The 26,439-nt window shown below is 42.7% G+C and overlaps 1 protein-coding gene across 12 annotated transcripts in view; it reads right to left on the bottom strand.

Moving 5' to 3' along the window:
- Positions 1-267: 267 nt before the first annotated feature.
- The window catches only part of BCAS1 (brain enriched myelin associated protein 1), a 108,081-nt gene continuing 81,909 nt past the window's right edge, over positions 268-26,439 (bottom strand). For 3 of the 12 annotated variants that reach the window (XM_082428131.1, XM_082428138.1, XM_082428132.1), the window contains 4 exons: positions 18,861-19,034; positions 10,660-10,725; positions 4,420-4,683; positions 268-1,407 (listed from right to left, as the gene is read on the bottom strand). In XM_082428131.1, coding sequence (XP_082284257.1) covers positions 1,333-1,407; positions 4,420-4,683; positions 10,660-10,725; positions 18,861-19,034 — 579 coding nt within the window. In that variant the 3' untranslated portion in view covers positions 268-1,332. The remainder of the gene's footprint in view (positions 1,408-4,419; positions 4,684-10,659; positions 10,726-18,860; positions 19,035-26,439) is intronic. The other 9 variants (XM_082428136.1, XM_082428135.1, XM_082428133.1 and 6 more) reach the window with 4 other exon arrangements.

The raw sequence follows: 26,439 nt of genomic DNA, 5'->3' as shown, positions 1-26,439 counted from the left end.
ACACGTGCATCTGAATCCCTGTCTCAGGCTCTGCTCTAGGCGGCGTGGCCTAAGAAAGTGTTTGTATATATGTGCATGTGTGCGTATACACAAATATACATGTGCACACATTTGTATGTGCATGTGCCCACATACAAGGAAATTGAGAAGGATCTGGGAGAAGAGATAAGATGGAAGAAAAGCACTGATTTTCTATTGTGGAAGATAAAGGCATCTCAGACATAGAGCACGAGAGACCTGCTTTCAAAGTTGAAAATTAAAAGATCCTTCAGATGTAAATGTACTTTTTATTAAATCAGAAAAAGATACAGTAACATGGTATCAGTCAATCATATGGCTACTTTGGATTACATTTTAATACACTCATCGTCCTATGTACTCCTCTGTACAAGTATTAAAAAAAACTCAGGTATTTGAATAATCTTCTGTAAATTTTTATTATTAAGTGGGGTTATAGGGAGGGTTTTATCAGAGCACATCCTGAGAACATTAGGAAATTACAGACAGACTTGAGATAAGTGTCAGACAGAACAGATGAAGCAAGCCCCTCAGCCATCTGAGAAACATTAATAATGTAAGATTGCAGAGACCGAAATCTTTGTTAGGGATGCAGGATGCGGGATGAAAATGGAGACCTTGGCGCCCCCTAGTGTTGCAAAATAAACTCGCAACTTCATTTATTCGGTTTGGTTTGTTTTTTTGTTTTTTTTTGAAGTTGTAATCCCCGCCCTTGTCACTAAGCCTCAAAAAGCAATTGTTTTCCCAAATTATGTCAAGCCCTCTCCAGTCAATCTTTTCCCCCTCGTCAGTAACGTTCAAGGACCCTATTTGTAAAACAACTCTTATTCATTCCTTTGTCATTCCCCACACATTCCGTTCCAGAAAATTGGCAACCTCCCAACACAGAGCCCACGTTTTCCCTCCTTGAGATGTGAACTTAAACAAACGATTCTTGTCTCTCCTCTTCAAGCTGAGAGGATGCTTCAGGCAGGCGTTTTCCTTCTGCAACTTACTCGTCACCGGCCATTTTTCATAACTTCACCAGAAGGCAGTCCTCAGCCCCCTCCCCCCACCTGCTTGGCAACCATCGACTCTTCTGACCTGGCTCGTTAACCTGCTAAACCATCTTGACAGTTATTTACCAGGAAAGACTGGACCAGAGACAGAAATAATACACCTCAATATACAACAGCTCAGGCTTAATTTGTAGGCAGAATTTCATTTGATGGCCATCAGAAGAAAACATATATACATGGAGCCGGGTTGGGGAGGAGATGGAGTAGGGAGAAGACCTCTTGGTGGCAGAACTTGGTGGGAACCGTGGTGATTTGTTTACTTGGATTTGCCAACTGGTCCGATGGATACGGGGTCTGTTTGCACTTGAGCATCCAACATCTGCTTTGGTCCCTGGAGAGAAATATACAAGAAGTTGCATCCTAGTGAAGACCTGTAATATCAACAGCAACAACTGCCATTTATTTAGCACCGACTCTGTGCCAGGCGCTGTGCCACATAAATACACCTTATTCGTGGGCAGTGAGTAAGAGAACGGTTTCCAATGAGATGTCCGAGTTCAGCGCCAGGTTATATTACTTTCTAGCAGTTGTGAAATCTTGGACAAATGGCTGAACTCTTCGTGCTTCAGTTTCCTCATCTTTAGAATGGAGGTGATAACATTTATCTCGGAGGGGGTTGTTCCAAGATAAAGTGAGTCCTGACTTGTAATGTACTTAGTACCTGGGGTGTAGAAAACCTGCCGCAGTTAGAGCTCACTTCCGTCACCCTCTCGAATCACTTTCTAACCACACTGCCTGTTTACTTTTCTTACAAAACGCATCTTTGCAAAGTTTTCATGTAATACCAAGTAGGCTGCTTTCTGTTAGAATCCGAGCAGCATACGGAGGAGGAGGGAGAAAGGGGCAGAATGAAGGGGATGTCACTGGGAGGGCAAAGGTCACACAGGGAGTGGCTAGCCTGAGGGCTGCGGCTGGGCTGGGCGGGGGTGAGGGGGGCCAGAGGCTCGCTTCCTGTAGGCGGCGTGGCCTCGATGGGCCCCCGGCTGGTGCCAGTTCTGCTGCCGGCGCTGCCCTCTCAGGAAAGGGGTCAGACAACCCCAGGGAAATGTGTCCAGCCTGGCAGTCCTCAGGGCTTGATCGGATCCTTGCAAAGTGGCAGGAAACCCCTCCCTCCTTCTCCACCACTGTTGGGAGTCTCCTGACAATGGGAAAGTGGAGAATTTGAAGAATAAGCGTTTCTACCTCAAAGGGACATTGCCGTAATTAAAGAGGTGATGAATATAAGTGAAGCACAGCCTCAGAGGGAGGGCTTGGTGACTTGAACTGTAATTATGATCTAGAACCTGCCCACGTCTTGGCATCTCTGCAGGCATCACAATGCCAAACCGCCACTGGCTCTCCCAGGTAACCCTAGAAGTGTTACCCAGGACATCTATTTCTGCTCTTGCCACTCTATAGCCATTTCTGCACTATAGCAGCAAAACAGTCTTTAAAGGCTACAAGCAAAGGTCCAACACTTCCTTGCTTAACACCCTTTAATAGCTTCCCAATTTAAGTAGGATGATGTCAACATTCTTCGCACAGCCTGTACAGCCAGCATGAGCTGCCCATTGCTCCAACCTTAGTGACTTTTATTATTCACCTAGCTCACCACCTCCCACCAACAGGGGGGCCTCAAACATACAAAGCGCATTCCCACCCCAGGGCCCTTGCACATGCTGTTCCCTCCTCCTGGAACAAAGAGCCTTGCTCTCTTCCTGTCTGGCACCGATAATCAATCCTGTCTCATCTCAAATATTATCTCCTCAGAAACACTTTCTGGATCCATAGATTCCAAGTTGCACATGTACTGCTGTCCTCATCCCCAGCGTAACCCTATCACATTACCGTGTTTATTTCCCCTCCGTGACTTCCCACACTCACATCTTTGTTTTTTAATTTATCTACTTTATAGTTCCATGTGTCCCACTAGAAAGTGAGCCTCAAACTGAGGTTCTACACACATACTCAAGGACACAAAGATGAGACAGAAATAGATGACATTGATCATAAAATTTTAAACTTGGGGCCTGAGATTCTGTATTTCTAATAAACTCCCCAGAGATGCTTCTAAAGACCAAACTGGGGCCAGAGGAACCACAGCCTCCACCTAACCTCTATCTATAATATTAGAGAGCACCAATGTCTACAGATATTCATGAAACAGAATAGTTAGGAATGATTAGGGCAGTTTGCTTCACGTAACTACCCCATCTTCATTGCAACATGAAGGTGAACCCCAGTTCACTGGCCCCATAGCCGATGCCAGTAGTATTTCCTTGCCTGGCCCTCCTGGCTCAACCCACGTTCCCACGGGCCCTGGGTATGAGTTCACTTGTCTCTCCTAGTTTACGCTTGATCATTTTATTATTTGGGTGATGATTCTTCAGACTCCTCCTGTTTGCCAGGATTTACGTTATCCCAGATATAATGAAACCTTTACTAGTATCATATTTCACTCCATCTATTCGTTCATCAACAGACACTGCCTGGGTGCCGACTGTGTTCTGGCCACACGCTGGCGGGGGTGGGTGGCGGGACGGAGGGGACAGCACGTCTGCCCGTGACAGGTCCGGCCACTGCCTTCCCTAAGCTAACAGTCTGGAGGAGACAGAGAAGAACCAAATAGACATAAATAAAGAACCCCAAGCTTAATTCATTATTTAATGTCTGGCCTCCACTCACCCCTCACTGGACTTCCCCAGAGGGAAGGAGCTAGTAAGTTTTAGCCTGGTCTGTATACCCACCACCCAGGGCCAGGCTCAGAGCAGCTTCCCTGGTGGAAACCCCACAAGGCTGTCTTTGGCCACAGACGAGCATCCCTGCTTCTCATCACCACCTGTTCCTGCCAACCCACCCCATCCTTGAATTCCCTCTCCTCCAGCCAGACTGAGCCTCAGATCCGTGCTGTCTCTCCCGCACACCTTTGTTCCCATGGCCTGGACCTCACCTGCCTTCAGACTTCCCCTTGTCTCATCCCTCTACAGGTTAACTTGAGGTCCCTCCTCACATGGAACCTCTGAGAAGCCCCCGCCCCCTCCTCTCAAACCCGAGGCCAGGCCACGTCCTCACCCTCAGGCTCCCTTCCTGTGCCCGCCCCCGCCTCCCAGCTCCGCCCCCGCCTCCCAGCTCCGCCCCCGCCTCCCAGCTCCGCCCCCCGCCCCCCAGCCAATCAGCATCACACCTGCCTGTGGCCGCGGAAAAGCGAAGCCCGCGCCCACCTTGCTCTCTGCGCTCGGCACACAGCAGGTCCTCGGTGTTTGGCCAAGGCCCAGCCACCCCCTGGCCAGCCGGTCCCCTTTGGAGGCGGGACCCACACCCCCGGCCCAAAAGCCCAGAAAGAAGAGGCGAAGCGTCCACCCACCAGGCCCTTGAAGAAGCCCCCGAGGGGCTGTCGCCGCTTCTCGAGCCTCTTCTGGGGCTTGTCCCCGTCCCGCAGCGAGTTCATCTCCCCCGGGGCCGGCTCCGCGCGCGGGGCCGTCTCTTTGGCTTCCGGCTTGCTGCTCTTCTGCTTCTCGGGCTCGGCGGACGCCTTCCTGTCCTTGGAGGCGCCCTCCTTGCCCTTCTGGCCAGCGGCTGCCGGTTCTGACTCCGGCGGCACCACCGCCTTCTCAGTCGACTCTGAGGCCTAGAGCAAGTTCAAACAAAATGCATTTCTAGTGGCTGCAAGACAACGCTCAGTAGCAGGTGAGTAAACGTGTTAAAACAGAGATGTTCAAAGGTTGGACGGTGTCTACGTGTTCAGGATTTCTGGGTGAGATGGGAAAAAATAAGAAAAATGTGGAAATACTTTTTCTGGTATGAGGTCACAGTGGGGACATTTATTTACCAATCTGATCATTCATTCATTAATGAAAACTTCCCCAGCAAGCATTCTTTACTCCTTCTTCGGGAACTAGAACCTGGGTTTTCCCTGGAGAACCACCCTTCTCTCTGGTTTATTCCCTGTGGTTTCGACACACTAATTTCATCCCTGAACAAAGGGCACATGACTCAGGCCTGGCCAATCAGAGCACTGCATGTGACTGGGATGCTGGGATTGGTTCCAGCTGGCCAAAGGCAGCTAAACCTGAGCTAATCTCAGGGCTTTGCTAAAACAACCGAGAGAGAGGTTAGTTCCCTTTCCTTGAACTTGAAGCTGTGAAGATGAAAAGCCTGGAGCTTCCAGAACCACCACCATTTCCAGAAAAAATCCTGGAAATGGAATTTCTTTTTTCTTGAAAAATAAACCATGAGACACAGAGGAAAGCAGAGCTGAGAGATGAAGAGAGAGAAAGGGAAAAAGAGCCCACATATGGATGGCATCGCACATGCCCCTGGATCTAGCTGTTCCTGAAGCCCCTTTTTGTATGAGCCAGCTTTGAGAGGATTTCTCCCACTTGCAACCACATATGACTCTTCTTGGGGATGCTTGGTCTTTTCTTCATGATTATGTCTATCTTAATTTCTAGCATGAAACAGTCATTTCATAAAACAGTGGTAAAAGAAGATAATTGTTTTAGTTTTGAACATACATCTTTTCATGGTAAAGTGAAATGTTTGCGTTCCTACTTGGTTCCTACAATTTGGAGGAGTAAGGCTGTAAAATCCAAAATTCTAGGTAAATTACAGACAACCAAAAATCTGTTAGGAAGTAAAAGACTTTTTCCCATAATTTACTTGAACTGAAATGACTCTGGGGGCCAGACAGATAAAAAGAAAACATGAAAGAGGCTAGGGGTAAGAATAATCATATGGTGAACTTATTTCCCCAGTTGTGAAAGCAGCATAAGGCCAAAGAAATATTTCTCTAGTGTACGAAAAACAGTTCAAGCTATGCTGACTTTGATGTTGGGGAGACAATTTGCAGTAGGGGGGACTGTGGTGAATTGAATGCCACATGCCTTGTCTAAAGGGGCAACAACTGCTCAGACCCACCAAAAGATACGATGTAGGATTACAGCCCCAGTGCTGTCATATCTTGTATGTTTTCAATGGAAACTTGAAATCGAATTATTTTAAATGCAAAATATATCAATTTAAAAATACTGACATCGAAAGTTTTAAAGCCCTGTTCACAGCAAACAACCACAACACAATTATCCCTGTGGGCTACATTTGGCCCACTGGATACATATTTACAATTTATGATTCATAAAATTTATGTGTTGTCCCCAAGTCACAAAGTTCTATGACAAAGTGGCAGTTTTGATTCAGAGGGTATAGAACTGTCATTTCACATCCGTGAATCAAACACACCCCTTAGAAATGAGCAAGAAGACAGAGAAAATTCCCCTGTCCTGAAGGCCTCCCCAGGCTGCAGCGCCCCCCTGGAGGGCAGAACTCCTTGGAGAACAAAGCCTCAGACATCCAGTGCAGCCCAAGAAGATGTTTTACAAGCACATGTCCTGAATATTTCTGTTAGATCCCAGTTGCCGAAGTTGTAGCAAATGCTAAGATACAGATGTCAAGTATAACAGAGGGCCCAGAGCACATACTCGCCTCAGAAAGAGACAGAAGCTCCCACCGTGCTGCTCTGCACAAAGGCCAGAAACCAGTGACCCTGCTCAAACACCCTGTTAACTGTTTTTGTTGCAATAGAAGATTTTAAGGTACAGTGAGTAGCTAAAAGCTTAGTGTCTGGAGTCAAAAGAACATGGCGTGTGGACTTCCCTGGTGGCGCAGAGGTTGAGAATCCGCCTGCCAATGCAGGGGACACAGGTTTGAGCTCTGGTCCAGGAAGATCCCACATGCCGCGGAGCAACTAAGCCCGTGTGCCACAACTACTGAGCCTGTGCTCTGGAGCCCGCGAGCCACAAGTACTGAGCCCGCATGCCACAACTACTGAAGCTTGAGTGCCTAAAGCCCGTGCTCCGCAACAAGAGAAGCCACCAGTGAGAAGCCCGCGCACCACAACGAAGAGTAGCCCCTGCTCGCTGCAACTAGAGAAAGCCCGCGCGCAGCAACAAAGACCCAACGCAGCCAAAAATAAATAAATAATAATAAAATAAAAAATTTAAAAAAAAAAGACAAAAACATGGTGTGGTTCTGGTTTCATCACATCTTTGCTATATGACCTGGAATAAATGGTGTGATCTCTCAGCTTCCTCTTCTGTGTGGGAGTAACAAACAAACAAATCATACTTCATGGTGTTAAGTGAGGATTAAATTAGCTAGTAATGGAAAGCCCACTGCACACAGTGTCTGGATGCCAAGCATAAAGGGACCAACCGTCTTGGTCTGTCTGGGAGTGAGGGGGTTCTAGGATATGGAACCTGCATTTTTAAAACCAGGAACGTCCCGGGCAAACTGGGATCAGTTGGTCGTCCTGGCTTAACACTACCAGCAGTGACTCTGAGGGGCTGTGCATCCAAGCTGCAGGTGTAGACAAGGCGCTCAAGAAATATAGATACTTGCTGAATCGAGTCCCCGTGTCTCTCCAGCCTCATCTTCTATCCCCCCCCCCACCCCCGCCATTCTGCTCCAGCCACACGGTGCTTTTTTTTCTTGAACAAATTTATTCTCAATTCAGAGCTTCCTATTGGCTGTGCTTCTGCTCGGTCTGTCTCCAGGGCTTCAGATGACTGCTTCTTTCCCAGAAGGTCTCAGCTCAAATGTCATCACCTCCTTGGAGACACAGTCCCTGATTAGAGGGTCTAAGGACGAATAACCCCCTTCTTGTGGAACACTGCTGAATTTTCTTTTTTTTTTTTTTAACTACCTTTCCCTATTGTATTTTTTAAAAAAATATTTATTTATTTGGCGGCGTTATGTCTTCGCTGCTGCATGCGGGCTTTCTCCAGTTGCGGCGAGCGGGGGCTACTCTTCCTTGCGGTGCGCGGGCTTGTCTTGTTGCGGAGCACAGGCTCTAGGAGCATGGGCTTCAGTAGTTGTGACACGTGGGCTCAGTAGTTGTGGCTCATGGGCTCTAGAGCACAGGCTCAGTAGTTATAGCGCAGGGGCTTCGTTGCTTCGCAGCCTGTGGGGTCTTCCCAGACCAGGGCTGGAACCTGTGTCCCCTGCATTGGCAGGCGGATTCCTAACCCCTGCACCACCAGGGAAGCCCCTGAATTTTCTTCATGTTTGCAGTCATCGCGGGGATTTCTTTGCTCACTTGGAAATGTTCTGATTCCCTCCGGAGCACGAAACTCCTCTCTCTTCCATTGCTTTATCCCCAGCACCTCACCTGACACATGGTAGATCGCCATCAAAATGGGCTGAATGAATGGCCAGCAACTCACCTTCCAAGTGTTTCCAAAATACTTCCCTTAGCACATCACTCGGGTATGTAGTGGGAAGTCCCTACAAACCAACAGCTCTCATGGGACACTGATTTTTTTTCAAGAGGGGAGCTTTCAGTGTGTCATATCCATTTACCACATGGTTACTCCATCCCTATTAGGCCTAAGTTTTTTTTTAGAATGGCTTAGAAACGAACTTCTGGAAACAATACATGGCCGGTTCCTTACCTTCAGAGTGAGCTAAGAATCTGAACTGTGCATGATTGCGTTGTCATGAAATGCAGAAGAATTAGAACCTTTGCTTGGGGCTTGACGCTGTCTCAAAATTTATAACAAAAATTATTCCCGTCTGAATAATCCGAGAGTCTCCTCTCCTAGAACCCAGGGAGGCTGGCAGGAAGCTGGAGGACAAGGTTACTGGAACATCCCATTTGATTCAGATACTGGAAGCCAACCCAGGCTGGGAATTTCTTGGGTTTTTCATGGAAACATCAACTAAGGCTTTTATAACTCAGAGGGCAAATCTAAAAGGAGCAGAGAATGTCTATTCCCACCCCCCAAAGTTAAACTAAGCATTTGTCATCTCCCAATAGTACACATCAATCTTCTCACGTCTGGATCCAAAGCCCTGGAAAATAGAATTCTCAAAACATTTCTAGATGAGTGTAAATAGAATGACGTTTCCAGCTCATTCAAATTTCCACTGACTGTTTTCAGATTTTAGAATCACCAAAATGACTGGCATAACTGTTTCACTGTCAGATTCCAGACAAAATGTACAAACATATTTCAGTGTTTCATGGTGAATAACGTAAGTTTATCATGTTTCCAAGGTAGTAACCTTTGGGATTTTTGGTTCCAAAGTGGTCTAGAGTATGGGCTTGGGGGGCAGGTATAGTAATAAGTTAAAAAAGAAAAATGAAAATAATTTGAATGCACTAAAAAGCAATATATTCCATGTTGAAATATACAGGATAAACTAATTATTATGGAAGTAGAAATATCATAAATTATTTAGTAATTGCTGGAATTTGTATGTGATATGAACAACATTATAGGGTGATAATTTCTCATCAGAAGCACAATAGTAATAGTAATAAAACAACAGCAATAGCTGCTATGGCTTTATATGGTGAAGCCATATAAAGCCAATGTGAAAGTATTTGGAGTAAGGAAGTAATTAAGGTTAATTGAGGTCATAAAGATGGAGCCTTGATCCAATAGGATTAGTGTCTTTGTAAGAAGAGACACCAAAATACTCATTCTCTCTCCTCTCTATGGTATTTTGTTATGGCAGCTCATGCTGATAAACACAGCAACTAACATTTATTGAGTCCTCTATACCAGGAATGTTCTAAGTGCTTTACATGTATGGATTCATCTAAATATGACAGCCCTATAAGGCAGCACTTTTCCTAGCTCCATTATACAGATGAGAAACTGAGGCATGGAGAGATTGGTAATTTGCTTTTGGTCACACAGCTAAAAATAGCTGAGCCAGGATTCAAACCCGGGCAGTTTGAGTCTGCAACCCATGCTCTTAACCACATCTCTGTATTGGCAAAATTAGAACAAGAATATTTGATGACATTTTTGTGGAGGTATATTTCTAAGTTAAAAAAGAGTGCAGGTTATAAAATAGGGTGTTGAGCATGAGATGATCCCACTGGGAAAAAAAAGAATACATATAGTTATAAAAATGTCATTGCTATCTCTTTAGAATAGAGAAAATGATAGAAACGAACCGCCTGATCCCATGTCTTTCACACATCTATTCCAGAAAAAGCTCCTACTATGTACCAGGCACCATGCAGTGTGATAAAAAAAATAGAAGAGGCCCCTTCCTTGCTCTACAAATACTCCAGACAGGGGCGGGAAGGGGTAGGGGAGACAGATAACTAATGGACAAATGACTTATTTCAATGTGTGATAAGTGCCATGAAGTAAAAGTACAAGATGCAGGGATGATGGGTGGAAAGAGAACAGCTTTTTGAGGAGGTGACATTTAGGCCAAGATGTGAAGAATGGGAAAGAATTGTCCATGTGGAGAGAGGGAAGAGCACGTGAAGGAGCTCTGCAGTAAGAAATAGCTGAGGAACTCTAGCTTGTTCATGCTTGCATCTGCAAAGCCCAAGATGGTGCCTGGTATACAGTAGGCACCCAATCTAGAGACATCAAATGAGTTGGCTGTGGTTGAGAATTGCATCAGAAATGAGGCTGGAAAGAACCAAGAACATGCCAGCTAAACCCACCATTGAAGGCACCCAATCTAGAGACATCAAATGAGTTGGCTGTGGTTGAGAATTGCATCAGAAATGAGGCTGGAAAGAACCAAGAACATGCCAGCTAAACCCACCATTGAACCGAGTTTACAGATCACTTACTTGGTAGCTGGAGTCTTTCCCATTTATTTCTTCTGAGTGGGTGATCCCTCCATCCCCTTTCACTGACTAAAATAACAAACAGACAATGACCTTTCAGCTACCACAAGCACAGCAACATGGAGAACGCAAGGGAGGTTGTGAAATGGATAACCTCAGTCATTCATTGTTGAGATTCAAGGTCAAGACAAATGGAAGACCAACTAGAAATGCATTCCTCGTGAGTCACATGATTTCCATGTGGTCTATAACCAGAGTCTGATTAAATTCAAGTGTTGGTCTCCAAAAATAACGACAATAAAAGTCTTAAACCCTGGGATTAGGTAATTCTGGGATAAATAAATGATGATGAAAATACTGATGCTGGAACCAGAAGGTGGTTGAACATATAGAATGGATGAATAAGTAAATAAACAATTAAACCATTGGTAGCTATCTGTTGGTAACATTTAAATGATGGGTGTTTTGTTGTAGTATTTTTTTGCCCCTGGCAGAGAGATGGGCTATGTCGAACATTCTATTTTCCAATCTTTAGCGCCCCCTGTGGCCAGCGGCATCAGGGACAGGGCTGAATGGGGTTGACGTCACAGATTTGGGTCCTTAAACCAACAGTCTAAGCTCAAGGTTCTAAAAGTGTGATACCGGGACCAGCAGCTTCAGCGTCACCTGGGAATTTGATAGAAATACAAACGCTGAGAACTACACCAGATCTACTGAGTCAGTAACTCTCGGGGTTGGGACCCAGCAATCTGTGTTTTAATAAGCCCTCCAGGTGATTCTGAGGCATCACTGCTTTAAGCTAACTGGCCATAGACAAATACAGACCAATACTGGAGTCTGTAGTTTTAGCTGTGGATTTAGTAATGTTCTATGCTTGATGCTTGATAGAAGACCTAAGAAATCTGGCAATGAATTGTTCAGTTCTTATTAACAATCTGGACTCAGGTCTAACCCCATGTATTTTTTCAATGCTTATGGTCTCCTCCTCCTGGCTAGAGGGAGGGATTGTAGGAAGTGGAGGTTAAGCTCTGTGGAACAAAGAGGAAGACTGGATTCCACTGTTATTATCTTGGCTGTTCTGCTTGCGGACAGCAAGAACCTATATAACACCCACACGAAGAACAGTTACAAACATTAAAGCATTCAGTACTTTTTTTACTGATTAATATTATGCACCTCTATAATCTGAGACAGGGTACTCATATTAGCAGAGATAATAAAAATTATTATTTATGACAGCTTTTAGTGGAGTGCTAAGTGCCCGGAACTGTACTAAATGAGATAATAACATGCGTTAGTTCATAGATTTATCACTCCAGAGCCTTTAGAGGAACAATTTTAGTGCTCTGTTTTACCAGCAAGAAAATGGAAGCTTCAAGAAACTAACATGGGTCATGGAAGTAGCAGGTTGGGAGCCATGATTTGGCACTATGGCAATGAGTCCATCTTCTACATTCTTATTTATTTTTTATTTTTGGCTGCTTTTGGGTCTTCGTTGCTGCACGCGGGCTTTTCTCTGGTTGCGACGAGCAGGGGCTACTCTTCGTTGTAGTGTGCAGGCTTCTCACTGCAGTGGCTTCTCTTTTTGTGGAGCATGGGCTCTAGGCGCATGGGCTTCAGTAGTTGTGGCACACGGGCTTCAGCAGTTGTGGCTCGTGGGCTCTAGAGCGCAGGCTCAGTAGTTGTGGCACACGGGCTTAGTTGTTCCGCGGCATGTGGGATCTTCCGGGACCAGGGCTCGAACCCATGTCTCCTGCATTGGCAGGCAGATTCTTAACCACTGCGCCACCAGGGAAGCCCCATCTTCTACATTCTTAACCTCCTCCCCACACTGCCCCTAGAAGGTATGAGGTACCATTCAATGAACAAATACTTACTGAGCATCTACTATGAAGCTACCTAATTAGGAAAAATGATAAGGGCTTGGATAAGGTGGAGGTTGAAAATCTCAAAGAGGGATGTTTATGGGACATGCCTTTCATCAGGGCACAAATATGCTTGTCTTTACTGCTTGGTGCTGTTCTCTGATTCAGAAGACTTGACTAGGACTGTCCATGGTTGAACACAGTATGAGAATTCCAATATCCTTCCTACCCCCAAAGCAACCTTTCCAGAGCTAGGCATAGGCTAGAACGTTGATATCTACTTCTTCATTGGTTAGGAATGGAGAAGCCATTCCTGAACTCTTTCTTCAGCCTGAACTCCCAGTGTCTGGAAGTTCCATGCACTTCTCTTAGAGATATCATTGTCATGGGTTTCCCCAAGCTGCTCAACCCAAAGGCAAATAAGGATCTGTTCTCTATGTACAATTTAGACCCATTCAGATGGAAGGTGGTTTTCTTCTTCCTCTAGGTCTTCTGCATTGTTCTACAAGGACCAATCTTCTTGAGAACATTTAGAAAAAGAAAGGGCTCTCAGTTATTATTTCTCTCCCTGCAACTAGCTCTTTCAGCTCTCACCCAAGAGTTTTACCACTCTGGGATTTCACGGGGCCTCCAGAATTCAGGCTGTGTTGTAACTGCCCCGCCTACTCAAACATACTCCCTAGGGTCCTGTAGAATACAGGGTCCTGTCCTCATGAGGTGGTCTTTAGGGAGTGTTGAAAGGCAAAAACCAACCAACCAACGTGGTTTTTTAAAGCAAAACCTGAATGGATAATTAGGAGTCATGTTATACGCGCTAAGAGAGAGAGATTTTTAACTTCCCTTTAATTGTTTCAATTTGGTTAGTGTTAGGTATCTGCCAGTTTAAGGTTAAAATTGATTTTCTTCTTCCTTCCTTTCCTAGCGAGCCCTTGAGGGAGAATTTGGATTTAATCAGAAGGCTCCCTTGACAGTAGTGGATCTAGGCTACCATCCTGAAAACAGACCCTCATGCTGCCAGGGAAATCATTGCAAATAGGTTCAAAGTCTTAAAAAAAAAAAAAAAAAAAAAAAGGGAAAATACCTCGAGTTTTTCTATGATTTTTCTCTGTTGTTCACTTTGAGGCATATAAAACTGTATTTATGCAAAGGTGACTGTATGCTGAGTTTAGACTAAGGGTCTTACTAAGTCCATCTGAGGTCTCTTCAATACCTGCAGTTATTAACAGTTCCTCCCCTCCTTCCTCCCTCCCTTCCTTTTTCCCTTCCTTCCTCCTTCCTTCCCTTCTTTCCTTTCTCCTTCCCTCTCTCCCTCTCTCCTTTGTTTTCTTTCTACCCCTCCTCTTTCCTCTTTGCAGAGCCCTCTTTCAGTGACAAATTAAAATAGTTCCTCTTGGGCTTTCTATTCAAAGGACCATAACCACAGAAGCTTATTTTTCCCAGCTGTCAAAAAAAACAGAGTTGCTGTTTAAAGAGACAAAAATGCTTTCAGAGACTATTTAGTATTTTAAAGAACAGTTTGAAGACTATTAAGTAATTGTGGAGATTTCCCAGTGTGATACTGAGCAACTTTCTTTACAAAGAGTTTATTTTTATTCACAAGAATCAAAGATGAAGCATCTCAGGACATCCAGCCTGTGGTGCTGAAATGGGATCTGGTTGTGAATCCAAGCCTTGCATATTAATGAAATCACTTTTTAATTTCTTTCATTGTGTCATGCATTCCTATAGCTTGATACTCTGAAGAATGTTTGAAGCATCTCTGATATATATCACTTAGGTATTTAAAATTCTAGTGGAAATGTTTGATGGTCAGTTCAAATCTCTTTGAAAGGAATACAAATGTATTTTGATAGAGATCTATTCCAACTGAAGTTGAGATTTAAAGGAAGAATTGGGATATTTTAATTTAGTGTGAGTAGAGGAGCCTGATTGTTTACTAAATCAACCTCATTACAACAAATCTAAAGAACTGGACCTGCTAGAAACTTCCAGGATAAACAAAGGTTATGAGTCCAGTCTTTGTGTTTTACCAAGATGCTCACCTGCAATGGAATCGGACAATTCAGACAAAATGACACAGCCAAGGTAAATCTCATTTTAGTGACAAGTATATTCAGAAAACTTTCGTCCAAACTTTATGTAAGACATGTATGAATTCTGCTTTCTTGTGCTTTGTTGTAATTTCAGGTCAGTGTAATTTCAGGTAAGCCCAACACATAAACATGATGTTTCCACAGAAAACATTAATAAGAGAATCACGAAAATGGAGCTACAGTTGTTCTGTTTACTCTCAAATAAAATAGCTGCCAGAAGCACAGGAGGCAGCAACAAGGGTCAGCTTTAGAAGCAACGAAAGCCTGACTCTGAATTCTGGCTCTGCTGTTAACCAGCTCCGCAACCTTGGGCAGGTCACTTAAACACTGAGTCTTCGTGCCCTCACCTGCACAGTGGGGCAGTAAGAGTGTTTCACAGGGTTTTTATATTAATAAATGAGTTAATGCATGCAGTGTGCTTAGCCCGGGCCTGGCCACATCATTTGCATGCAAAAAACAAACAGTAGCTATTATTATTATTACTATTAATAGCTGAGACCTGCCAAATGACTCCAGAGTCCCCTTTTAGGGTAGGAAAGAATGCAAGTCCCCGATGGAGACACGAATTGCCCCAAACAAATGTTACTTTCAGAAACCTTACGTTAAAGAGCAACTCAGTATTCATATTTTAATACTCAGGGAAGAAGTTGAGATCAAAAACTTTGGCTAAAAGACTCCTGTTTGTTGTTTTATAATTATCCTTACAAACTATTCTCCTTTTTCCACAAGACGGTCAATTTCAGCAGGTTTTCTTAGATTTATTAGATTGAATGTAATTAACAAAATCCCTCTGACTTCATGGCTCTCTCACTTGGGCCTTTAATTTGCCCAGTATTAAAGTTCAAGAGTCTTTCTTATCTAAGCCTGAGAAGGTTATTCCAACAAAGAGTTTCTTACAAAACTAATGGTCTAAAGAAAGAGACAGGAGGAGGATTAAATGAAACAATGTATGTGACAATAGTTTGCAGGAGAAAGCACTTTTCAAGTGTAAGGTGTTATTAATATTGATAAAGTATAAATCTATATCTTTGTACTTCCATCCACCACCTTTCTGGTTTCATCTGCCTACCTGGTTTGTGGGTACATGAATACAGTACTCCACCCACGCACTTTGTAAAAATATACTAGTGCTTCAAATAGCCAATTTCTTGACATACCGTTGAATTAATACACATAAGACTCTTTTTCTATTTAGGGCGTGACAGATGTCTTAGCTATTCCTTGCAATTTTTTCGAAAGTCTGTAGGAGCCCATAGGATTTTTGTGAAGTGCTATACCTACATGTGCCCAATGCAATGTTAGGACTTATATGACTATTTTCTTTTCCCTGAAATATAATTATTTGAAAAATGATCTTCTTTCTATTTTTATGAAAGATTAATTTCTGGAAAGAAAAAGATCACTTTAGAAATGAACTGGGAAATGCATTTATTTAAAAAAAATACTCAACCAAGAAGTACTTTGCCATGGGATAGTAAAATACACTATCTGAAAGAAATTTAAGGGAAGGGAAGGCTAGAAAGTAGAAAATCAATGATCAGATGAATGGAAACCCTGATTATAAAACAAGGGTGATATGTTTGCAATTGAGTTTTCTCTTCTATTAAATCAATTATTTTTAAAAACTATATTTTGCTAAAAATACTTAAAATCAGTTTAAAACATTCACTTATTCAATTATAATGCTCAGGCACATACTAAAAAAAATAGAAAATAAAAATCCCATAGTGATGGGCCAGATGCTGCCTCTATCTTCACGCCCTTAAAGCAGTTTTTCTGTTGTTTTTTTTTTTTCCCCTACATAAATACAAAGACTTTAGTTTGGAAGCTATGAAATATTACCCAGAAGTGTTTCCTGAAAAAAACTGCTGAAGCTGACTTGCGGGATTCTACACTATGGGGATATTAAAACCTGGGCAAAAAGTAGGCGTATAACGATATTCATGCAGGTTAGTAAAGCAGCTGAGATCACGTGTGGAAGATACAAGGTGCGTGCTCACTGAACATGGCACAGACTTCAAAATAAGTCTGTTTTCCTTACTAGGCTTTGTTCTCCATGAGGACAGGGACCACATCTATTTATGTATCTGTATTGTCTAGAATATAGTGGGAGCTTAATAATTATTTGTTGGATAAGTGAATAAATGAAATGCAGAAAGTTGGAAACCAAATGTCCATCCATAGTGCAACGGTTAATCAGAACATGATAAACCCAGACAATGTGATTCAATGAAGTTCTTATAAAGCGTGAGGCGGCTCTGTATCTGGGGCTGCAAACTCAAGTACCCACAGGGATAGACCAGTAATGTAAATGAGGGAGGTGGCCTGGTGTGGCAATAGGGAGTGGCGGGAATTGTGGTGAACTTGAAAAAACCCGTCTTTTGTGTACCTGAATTAACTACAATGGGAATATAATGTTCTAATGAAAACAAAACAGAATGCAAGACCAGAATAATTAAGATATCTGGAATTTTAGGGGAAATCTCAATCATGGAAGCTTGGGGGTTTAAACATTAAAGGGAAGCAATAATATTCAAGCTCCCAGGTACAACCTTTTTAGTGGGCAATAGGAAATAAGAACAATGGACATTATAAGACCTGGCACTGTGAAGTGACTGAGGATTACTTGGGGAAATGTGTCCTTTTCTACCCCATCCCTATCCTGTGGAGAATCAACTCCAAACGACTGTTTTCCAATTTGTTCAGACTAACACAGTTTCTACTGCTAGAAAATATCCCCAAACAGCATCTAATGGGTAACTCCAGAGGATGAATTTAAGTATGGAACCTTACTTGAATTTAAGGATTTGTTTTGAATGGATGCAGTGGGTGGTTTGGAGGTCTTTCATGCTTTATTTGGAGTCTCTTATATTTTCCTTCCTTTTAAACGAAGAAGTCTCATGTTGATTATTTGGAAGAGAAAGTCATTCTGTTTGCTTTTTTTTTTTTTTTTGTATCTCTCAACTCCATCCAGAAACGAGAAAGCTGGACCATCCTCAATGTTGTGATGAGCTATTTGGGGATCCCATTTGTAATGTAGATGGGTTGCCAGAAAGAGGCCAAATGTTCTTTTCTTTCCTGATGTCATGTAAAAATTGATTTAAAAATCTCAAATCTTGATGCCCATTTTCAGTGCCAAATTGCAGAATAAATGGCCAGGAATATAGATGGGGTTCCAGCCATGCAGGCTGCCCAGTACTTCTTACTCCATGAGAATTCAGCAATAAAAGAAAATGATTCCTGTCAACAGTTTCTAACAGTGATTTCTAATATTCCTCATCTCCCACTGGCAAGGGTTTTGTTCTGTTTTGTTTTGTGGACTAGAAAGAATTCCTTAACAGATTGAGCTTGTGAAATTACAGAGTTGCTTTCTCAAAGGATTAATTCCCAAATACTCCTGAAAATAAAGGCACACTATAATGAAATTCTTGTTTTTCATTAAAAGAGAATTAAACCAATGACCTTTTACATGGGTTTTTGTTTTTTTGTCTTCCAACTGATTGGGGTTTGATTGCATTATATTACTTAAGTTTCTGGATGTTTAGATATTTTATGCACATGACTCTTCACAGACGCCCAAAGATGTCTACCCAGATTCCTTCCATTCTATAGAAATTAAAAACATGGCAAATTCACCAACTAAATTATACACCCTCACTATTAGAAAATCATCATTTCCTTTCATATCATACCCTTTCTGGAATTATCTATAAACCAGCTTTGCCCAAATTTGTGTCACTCATACGTCCCCTTCAGAAGTTTTCCAACATCAAAATATAACTTGAACTATTAATTACTTAATCCTTTAAAAATGCCTTATGTTCTTTATGTAAATAAACGTATTTTCAAAGGAAACTGCATATTATCACCATAACGAGGAAAATGGAATCGTTTGCCAAAAACAGAGGGAAACTTTTAAAAATAAATAAAATTAAAAGTAAGCAACACTATTAACTTCCAGGTTGGTATTGTTGTCTGCCACAGCTCAGGAGCCCAGGCCAGCTCTTCTTTTGTTAAGAAGGCAGTTAGCAGGGGTTAAAGGTTAAGGAAAATTAGCAATAAAGAGAGACATTCTCTGTGATTAAATCAGGAGGACGAAAGGGAATTTTCTCACTGCACAACTCCTATTCGGTTTATATTCCATCTATACTACCTAGAATCATGTCTCACCACCTGACCTGGGCTCTTTGGTCTCAGAAGCTGATGTGGGTATTTCAGTTTCCCTGAACTGGAGGCAAGGGCTTACCATCTGTCTGAGAAGCGCCATCAGGGAGGGTCTTGGTGCTTTGCGTTCTGCTCTCTTGAGCGTTTCTTCTGCGGGTTCAGGTGTGCAATCTCCTTCTTCGCTGAGATCCACTGTTTGTAAGGCTGATTCTACTTCTTCGGACTTTACAGCCTCTACCTGTGATTCACACACCACCTGGATTGTTTTGCCAGGTAATAAGACAGTGGGGGAAAAAAAAAACCCATCCCCCAGACATGTTTTATGAAGTGGGGTCCCGGTTCTCCCCTCAACCACATGGTAGCTACAGTTTGGAGTCTAGGTTATACACAGGCACATCTTGAAGAAGTAATACTCACATCATATCATGTGCTCTCCAAATATGCTGAAGTGGAAGAGACAAAAATCCCTGCCCTGTGAAGCTACAAGGCTTGACTAGGGAGTCCCTTTTAAGGACTGCCCTTCAGAGCATGCTCAATACCCCTTCCAATCAATCTATCAGACCCACCTGTTTGGTCTCCCATAAAGGTAAATCACACCTGACCTGTGTAATTATTTCCTTAAGAGTACAATCTTAGGACAGTGGCCGGGATGTTTTCCACTGCACATCCTAGCTCGCTGCAGCTGTGGAGAAACCGTCCTCTTTGCAAGAAAGGAGAGTGTGAAAGCCTCTCAGTTTAATGGCCTTGACTTCCTTGTTAACTCATTTTCCCACTTCTCCCCAGACCAGTCACTTGTTCTTGTTACTTGACTGAAGTTCCTGCTTTCAGAAGCAGGATGAACTTGGCAAGAGAACCCCGGCTAAGTTCCTTATGGCCCCCAGCAGGGTACCTCGTGAGCTCAGCGGCCCTTGAATGTCTGAAGGGATGGCCACCAGTCGGGGGCTGAGATGGAAGCCCTGCCCTTAGACGGTTCACCTGCGCTCTGATTCCAAATTTTGTTTGTTTGCATTGCCTCACTCCATTTGGGCTGTGCCCTAGTCACACCTGGGACAGCTTTTGTGTTTGCAGTGGTCCTTGCAACACGACAGAGTTAGTTGGCCTGGAAAGAGTTTTATAATTTCCTTTTTGTTTCCTCAGGCAGGGGTTGGCACACTACTACCAAATTCATCCCAGAGCCCGTTTGAGGATGGCCCCTGAGCTAAGAATAGATTCTACATTTTTTAAAGGGTTGGAAAAATTGTTTAAAAAGATGAAAAATTGGCAACGGAGACTCCATGTAGCCGGCAAAGTCTAAAACATTTACTATCTGGCCCTTTACACAAACACTTGTCATCTCTGCCGCAGAGGGAAGTCCTCTAGAGCCAAAGGCATCTTTGCATTTGTTTTGGCTGGTGCCAGACCCCCAGCTTCCTCCGAATCCTGTTCTTGCTGTTATGGAGGAGGGGAAGGGAACTTAATCATTTCCAAAAACACAGAATGACTGTGGAGAAATCATTTTCCGTTCCTCCGTGCAGAATATACCATTGGTTTGCAAATAACCCAAATGATCCAAATTGAGAAGGACCCTTCGTCTTTATATTGTCAGCTGAAGCAGGAAGGTGCCCATCAACAAATCAGCATATAGAAACATCCCCACACCTGGCAATTAAATCATAGCATTCTCTCCTCACCTTCCATTTCTTAAGGGTATTGACACAACTTCCAGCATTTTCCCTTTGTAATCTAAGATCTAGGTTGGGGAGTTATAAAGTCAAAAGTCCCCAGAATGCAAGGCAGGTGAAGCCAGCATGGATTGACCAGGTTTAAGACAAAAAGGAGTGGTGGGAACTATGACAAATGAAAGTTAAGTCATCCCATTGAAAGACAGTAAAACACTAAAACCACTGGACAGTCAAACAAAGCACGTTTGTGACGAGGCTCTGCTGCTGGGCTGTCTGTCTTCAACCCAGGCCCGTCTTTAGGAAACCAGGCAGAGACTAGAGCCAAATAAGAGACTGGATTAGTGGTCAAATGTGGTCCTGGGTTTCCACATCCAGGCCTGACTTAATTTAATTGCATTTCTGAAAAATAAGCTTCAGCCACAAGAGCCCTGGGGTACATCTGAAATGTAGGCAGCCTGATAGAGTAACCAGCCTGCCTGGGCCTAAATCGTGACCCTACCCCTTCCAGGGGCTCTAATCCAAGTTTCCTACTCAACATCTCTGTGCTTTCATTTCTCATTTCTCGATGGGGATAGTACACACATCAGAAAGTTGTTTTGAGAATTAAATCAGGCAACACATGTAAAGTTCTTAGAACTGGGCCTGACACATAATAAGCACTTAATTAACACTAGCGGTTGTTACTTATGCTATTTGAGAGCCATTTACTCCATGGGCATGAATTATCTGGAATCACCCACCATGCACATGTCCACTATTTAGAGAAGATATCAATAACTATGAAAACAGACGTTGTACAAGGTATTTTTAATATATTACCTCAAAAAAGAGTTACTGAGTTACTCAAGACAGCTCAGACTAGATAACATTATCCCTATTCTATAGATCAAGAATCGTAATGAGTGAATGACTTAGCCAAAGTCACACCACAGGCAAGTAGTCATTTCAATGAGGATGGAGTTGTTTACCAGTAACTGAGTATCTAATAGTGACTTAACCAATAACAATATGGAACAAGAAGGTTAAAAGTAGGAAGTTATGGGGTTGGTTCGGTGGCTCCACAGTGTTTCTATAACCTGGGCTCTTTCTATCCTTTGGCTCTGCCATCCTTGTCATGCTGAAATTTCATCCTTTTATCTGCTGCCTCATGGATATAAAGTAGTTGCCACAGTTCCATGCATCACATCCTCAATCCAACGTCCTAAGAAGGAAGGACAGTCACAGCAAAAGAGTGGCTTCAAATGAACTTCTGTATTTTGATCCTCTACTCAGGGTACATTTCATTGACCAAAAGTAGGTCACATCCTTACCCCTAGAGTAATTATTGGTGAAGAAAATGGGATTGTTGGTTTAGACAAATCACAGTGAAATACTTTGGGGCTGTGGTAGTTGCCAACCTTACCTAAGATCAAGAGAAAAAGGGTGGAGGAATGGGAAATGGCCCTTAGGTAGGTAATGAACAGAGTCTGACTCACTGACTCTGGTTCAGATTTATTTGTGATTGAAGCAGCAAGTTCGTTTTTTGTGTGGAGAGCCTGGAGGGCCATTTACAATGATTGTATGGCAATAACTCTGCACATCAACTTTATTTGAGCGCCAATGGTTTTCTTACTGGACCTTTCCAAATGTCAAGGGGGTGTCAACTTATAAATCCTAGCCCAGAGTCCATTCTTCAAAACACAACTATTTCGATAGGAAGAAAAAAAGGGACTTCTAGGGACTCTCATTAGCTTTGAACTCAGACCAAGAAGTTGGCTTTCAGCAGCCAAGAAAAAAAAAAAAAGTCCACTGACATCCAGCGTGGAAATCTAGAAGGATTTGAGCTAAGTGAGGATCTGATTTGCATATACAGACATAAGAATTTGATTTTTATTTGGATAGTTTTCTGATTCCTTTCCAGGCCAGAGCTTTGGAAAAAGTTGTTCCTTATTCAGAATATATGACTGCATCTGCACATTTTAACTTCGGGTACAGTGGACAGAGTGAAAATTAGATTTGTGCTGTATTTTAGAATTAAATCTCCCTTGCTTGATTTCAGTAGGGGATATTGTATGTTGCATGTAGATGGCTAGTACAATTAACATGGACAACACACATTTCAGCAAAAGGTTTCACTTTTTGCCCCTAGTAATATACCATATTTACTCTTAAAATTCAGTTTACACAGTTTTTACTAGAGCTGTGAGTTTCGGAAACTGATTTATAGCAAAACGGATTTCCTCCACTTAAACTTCACCCATGACATAATAATATTGATATTAAAATTTTTTATTTTAGAATCTTATTTGGATTCGTTCTGATTTGATTTATAACATGATTATTTAATTGCAAAGACACTGTAGAGATTTTATTTTTATACCCAGTAACTCTTTCACATTCTTCCTCATTCTCAGCCCCCTAGGTTTTCTTTGGGAGGACAATCCTCCCTAACTTTAATACTATGTAATATGGATGAAGCTGGTTGAGCAGGTCTAAGCCAATTAACATGGTCTAGCTCCTTGGTCATATGAGTTCAGGGATGGGAATATGTGGCAGAAAGTAGAATTTTCCCAATTATTCATTCTGCCTTCCTATAAAAGAATTACACATCCGTGCCCACTGCTGTGTGACTTGCTTTGGAGAATGGAATGTGAGTGGACATGATATAAACCTCGACTGAGTGAAAGTTTTAAGAGCTATTCCATGGCTCAGCCATGGCACTATTTTCTCTCTGCCATTCCAGCTGCACCTCCTTGTTGAAGGGGCTGCTTTTTCCATCTAGATTTCAGTAGGAAGCGGCCATAAGGATCACCCACAAGCCAACTTACAGCTGATATGCAGCATGAGTGAGAAAAAAAAAGAATCTGTGCTGTTGAAAACCACTGGAATTTGGGGCTTGGTTGTCATTACAACACAACCTGGCAGATGCTGACTAACAGAGCATGGGAACCCGTTTAAGTCAATGAACAGGAACAAATTCCAGGACATGCAGGGTTGCTGCTGGACCAGTTTCTCCTTTACTCTGCACTGGCTGACGTGATGTTGGAAGGCAGAGGACGTAGCCAGGCCAAGAAGGCTGAGCCAAGGGAGAGCATGAGAGCCAATAAATTCCACTTTCTTTTTAATCCAGGTACGGATGGGTTTTCTTTCACTTGCCACTGAGAAGTTCATCACTAAGAAAGAGAAATACCTGTTTCCCTGATCTAATAGGTCACTGGGAAGGAAAGCTCCCACCCCCGCCCCCATCCCCCTACGATTAGTTAGAACATTACCTCAATTAACCAGTGGTCAAAACATTTTCAGGTTACAACAAAAGAATATCTTCATATTCAGTGAATAGTCAATATCTTCTGTAGTCAGGATAAATAGATTTTTTTTCCTGTTAGGACCAGAGGCTCATTCTAGGAAAAGCGTTAAAACTTCCAGGGGCTTCAAGCACCTTATTTTTCTTTTCATTAAACATTTTGAAAAATGTTGACATCAGCCTGCTCTTTACTTTGCATTGGGCGATAGATCAGTTTTGGAAATTCTCGGTAGAGAAATTTTAAAAACTAAACTCGATCGCATTTCAGCCAGAAGAAGTTGCGACTGTTTAAGGACTCTTGTAATAAGGTTAATGACACCTAACTGTCCTGTTCTGAAGGCTTAGAGTATGAGCCATTGTTTTGATTCACACCATCTCTCTTACTTGGGAGAAGGAAATTAAACTAATTGTTTTACACATACCTTCACTCCACGTGAACACTGAGTCAGCTGTGAGGTGTGTAATTTCATGAGGAAATATAACCCCTGATTGCTGGGAAGCACTCACTTCCTGCTGTTACAACTCCTATGCATTGACATTCCCGCAGGGGGAGGCAAACTCTTCCTGCAAAGGGCCTTGCAATTACTCAGCTCTGCCCTTGTAGCATGAAAGCAGCCAGAGACTGTGTAAAGGAAGGAGGGTGTCTGTGTTCTAATAAAACTTTATTCATAAACACTGAATTTTGTATAATTTTCACGCATCACAAAATATTATTCTTCTTTTGATTTTTCTTCAACCATTCAAAACGTAAGAACCATTCTTAGCTCATGGGCCATACAAACACAGGTGATGGGCTAGATTTGGCCTGTGAACAGCAGTTTGCCAACCCCTGAATTACTGAGTTCTTCCCGTGTTTCAGGCACTGAAATACGCACACTACCTGCATTACTCATTTAATTCTCACAAGAATCCTAAGGGGTAGGTAATATTATTATGGCCATTTAAGAGATGAGTAAACTGAGGTCCAAGAGGCAGCACAGCCTGGGGATGATGGGGCCAAGATCACAACATTTTAGCTCATTCTTTCCAGCTAATAGTTAGGAGATGAAATGTGGAAGCTTAAAAATAGAAACACCATTTGTAGGACTAAGCAATTTAAAGTGATTTTTAAATGCTTCTTTATTTTCTTGACAAAAATATTGGGTTGGCCAAAAAGTTCGCTTGGGCTTTTCCATAAGATATTACAGAAAAACCTGAACGGACTTTTTGGCCATCCCAGTATTTTGCTTTCATTTGTATCTCCATCTGATTTTGTGTTATCTTTCAGTATCAATCATTTAACTAATTCATGTTATTTTTGTTTCAAATTTGAAAATGAAACACTTTGTTTGCCTGTTGGAGATTAACTCTGCGTTTTCACACGCGAGCTGCAAGAGACACGAGGTTCCTCGGATAGGCAACTACACACGAACATCCAAAAAGAAGTTTCTCTTCAAAAAACCTGGAACTTCGAAGCTAACAGTTGCCCTGGATTTAACCTGCAGGCTTTAAATTTAAAGTTCATGGGAAGAAGACTCATGGAGCTCCCCCTTGTAGGCGGAAACAGAGACCTAGACTTGCTAGAAAATTCCCAGCAAATTCATGAGAATTTGAATTACAAGAGACCTGAGCTTTGTGAGCTACTAAGTTTGGCTCCAAAAAGAAAGGGGTGGGGGAAGGAAAGAAGAAGAAGAAGGAGGGGAGACAGGAGGGGGAGGGGAGGGAGAGGAAGAGGAAGAAGGGGAAGAAGAGGAAGAAGAAGGTGGGGGGGGCGGAGAAAGAAGGTAGAGATGGAGAGAAGGAAAGATAAATAACAACAGTAACAACAACAATAAAGCAGATTCCAAAGCGTTTCCTCCCAACAAGAATTACAACATAGCCATTCTCATTTTTATTCCACATCACAGACATCCTTTCTGGAACATATTGGATTTTCAACTTCTGCTCAGTTCCAGCAATTAAATAAAGGTGAAAACACAAGCCCCATCCATGGCAAGCAAACAAGAGACACCTCGGAAGAGCCAAACATATTTTGCTTTGGTGAAATGATAACGATCAGTTTCTATCTTAAGGAGCTGTGAACTTAGCCCACTTAGAACATTTTCCAAAGACTGTACTTCTTTCAGAGCTTAAAGCTGCTGTTTTGGGTCTGAAACTCATAAGGCCAGTTTATTCATCTCCCTGGAAGATGTTTTGGAAAGATACATTTTTGTGGTGTCTCACATGGAGCCACCTCCTTCAGACATGAATGCAGTGTCTTGAAAGTTTTGACCATCACTCTCGGAAATTAAAGGCCAAAAAGACAGTGAGGCTCAACCTATGTCTGTCAAGTGTAGACCCACGCAGTTGGCTCCCCTGCCCGAGACCAAGAGTCTCACAGCAACTACTGCAGCAATCTGCTCTCATGTCTGATGTAACTACCTGTCCTGGGTACCACCCACTGTTAGTGGAGAATCTAGGTTGCCATGGAGATAAAGGCGAAAGAGCAATCAAAGTAAGATGAAGCAGAGGGTGCAGCATCATTGTCCCTTAAGGAAGTGGCAAGATGTTCTTATGTTTAGTAGACTCTTTCAGCCCCTAAATGGTAACAAATGCTAAAAATGCGTGCTCTGATTTTGCATTTTATTTGCATTGATTCAATGGGCTTTCCCAATATTTATCCAAAGTTGTTCCCCCATGGTCCCTAATTACGTGAAAGGGAGAAAGAGTCTACAGCGGATGAATAACACTTGGAACAT

Source organism: Balaenoptera physalus, assembly GCF_965194825.1.
Source record: "Balaenoptera physalus genome assembly, chromosome: 16".
Taxonomy (NCBI): domain Eukaryota; kingdom Metazoa; phylum Chordata; class Mammalia; order Artiodactyla; family Balaenopteridae; genus Balaenoptera; species Balaenoptera physalus.
This window is presented reverse-complemented; position numbering and strand designations above follow the sequence as displayed.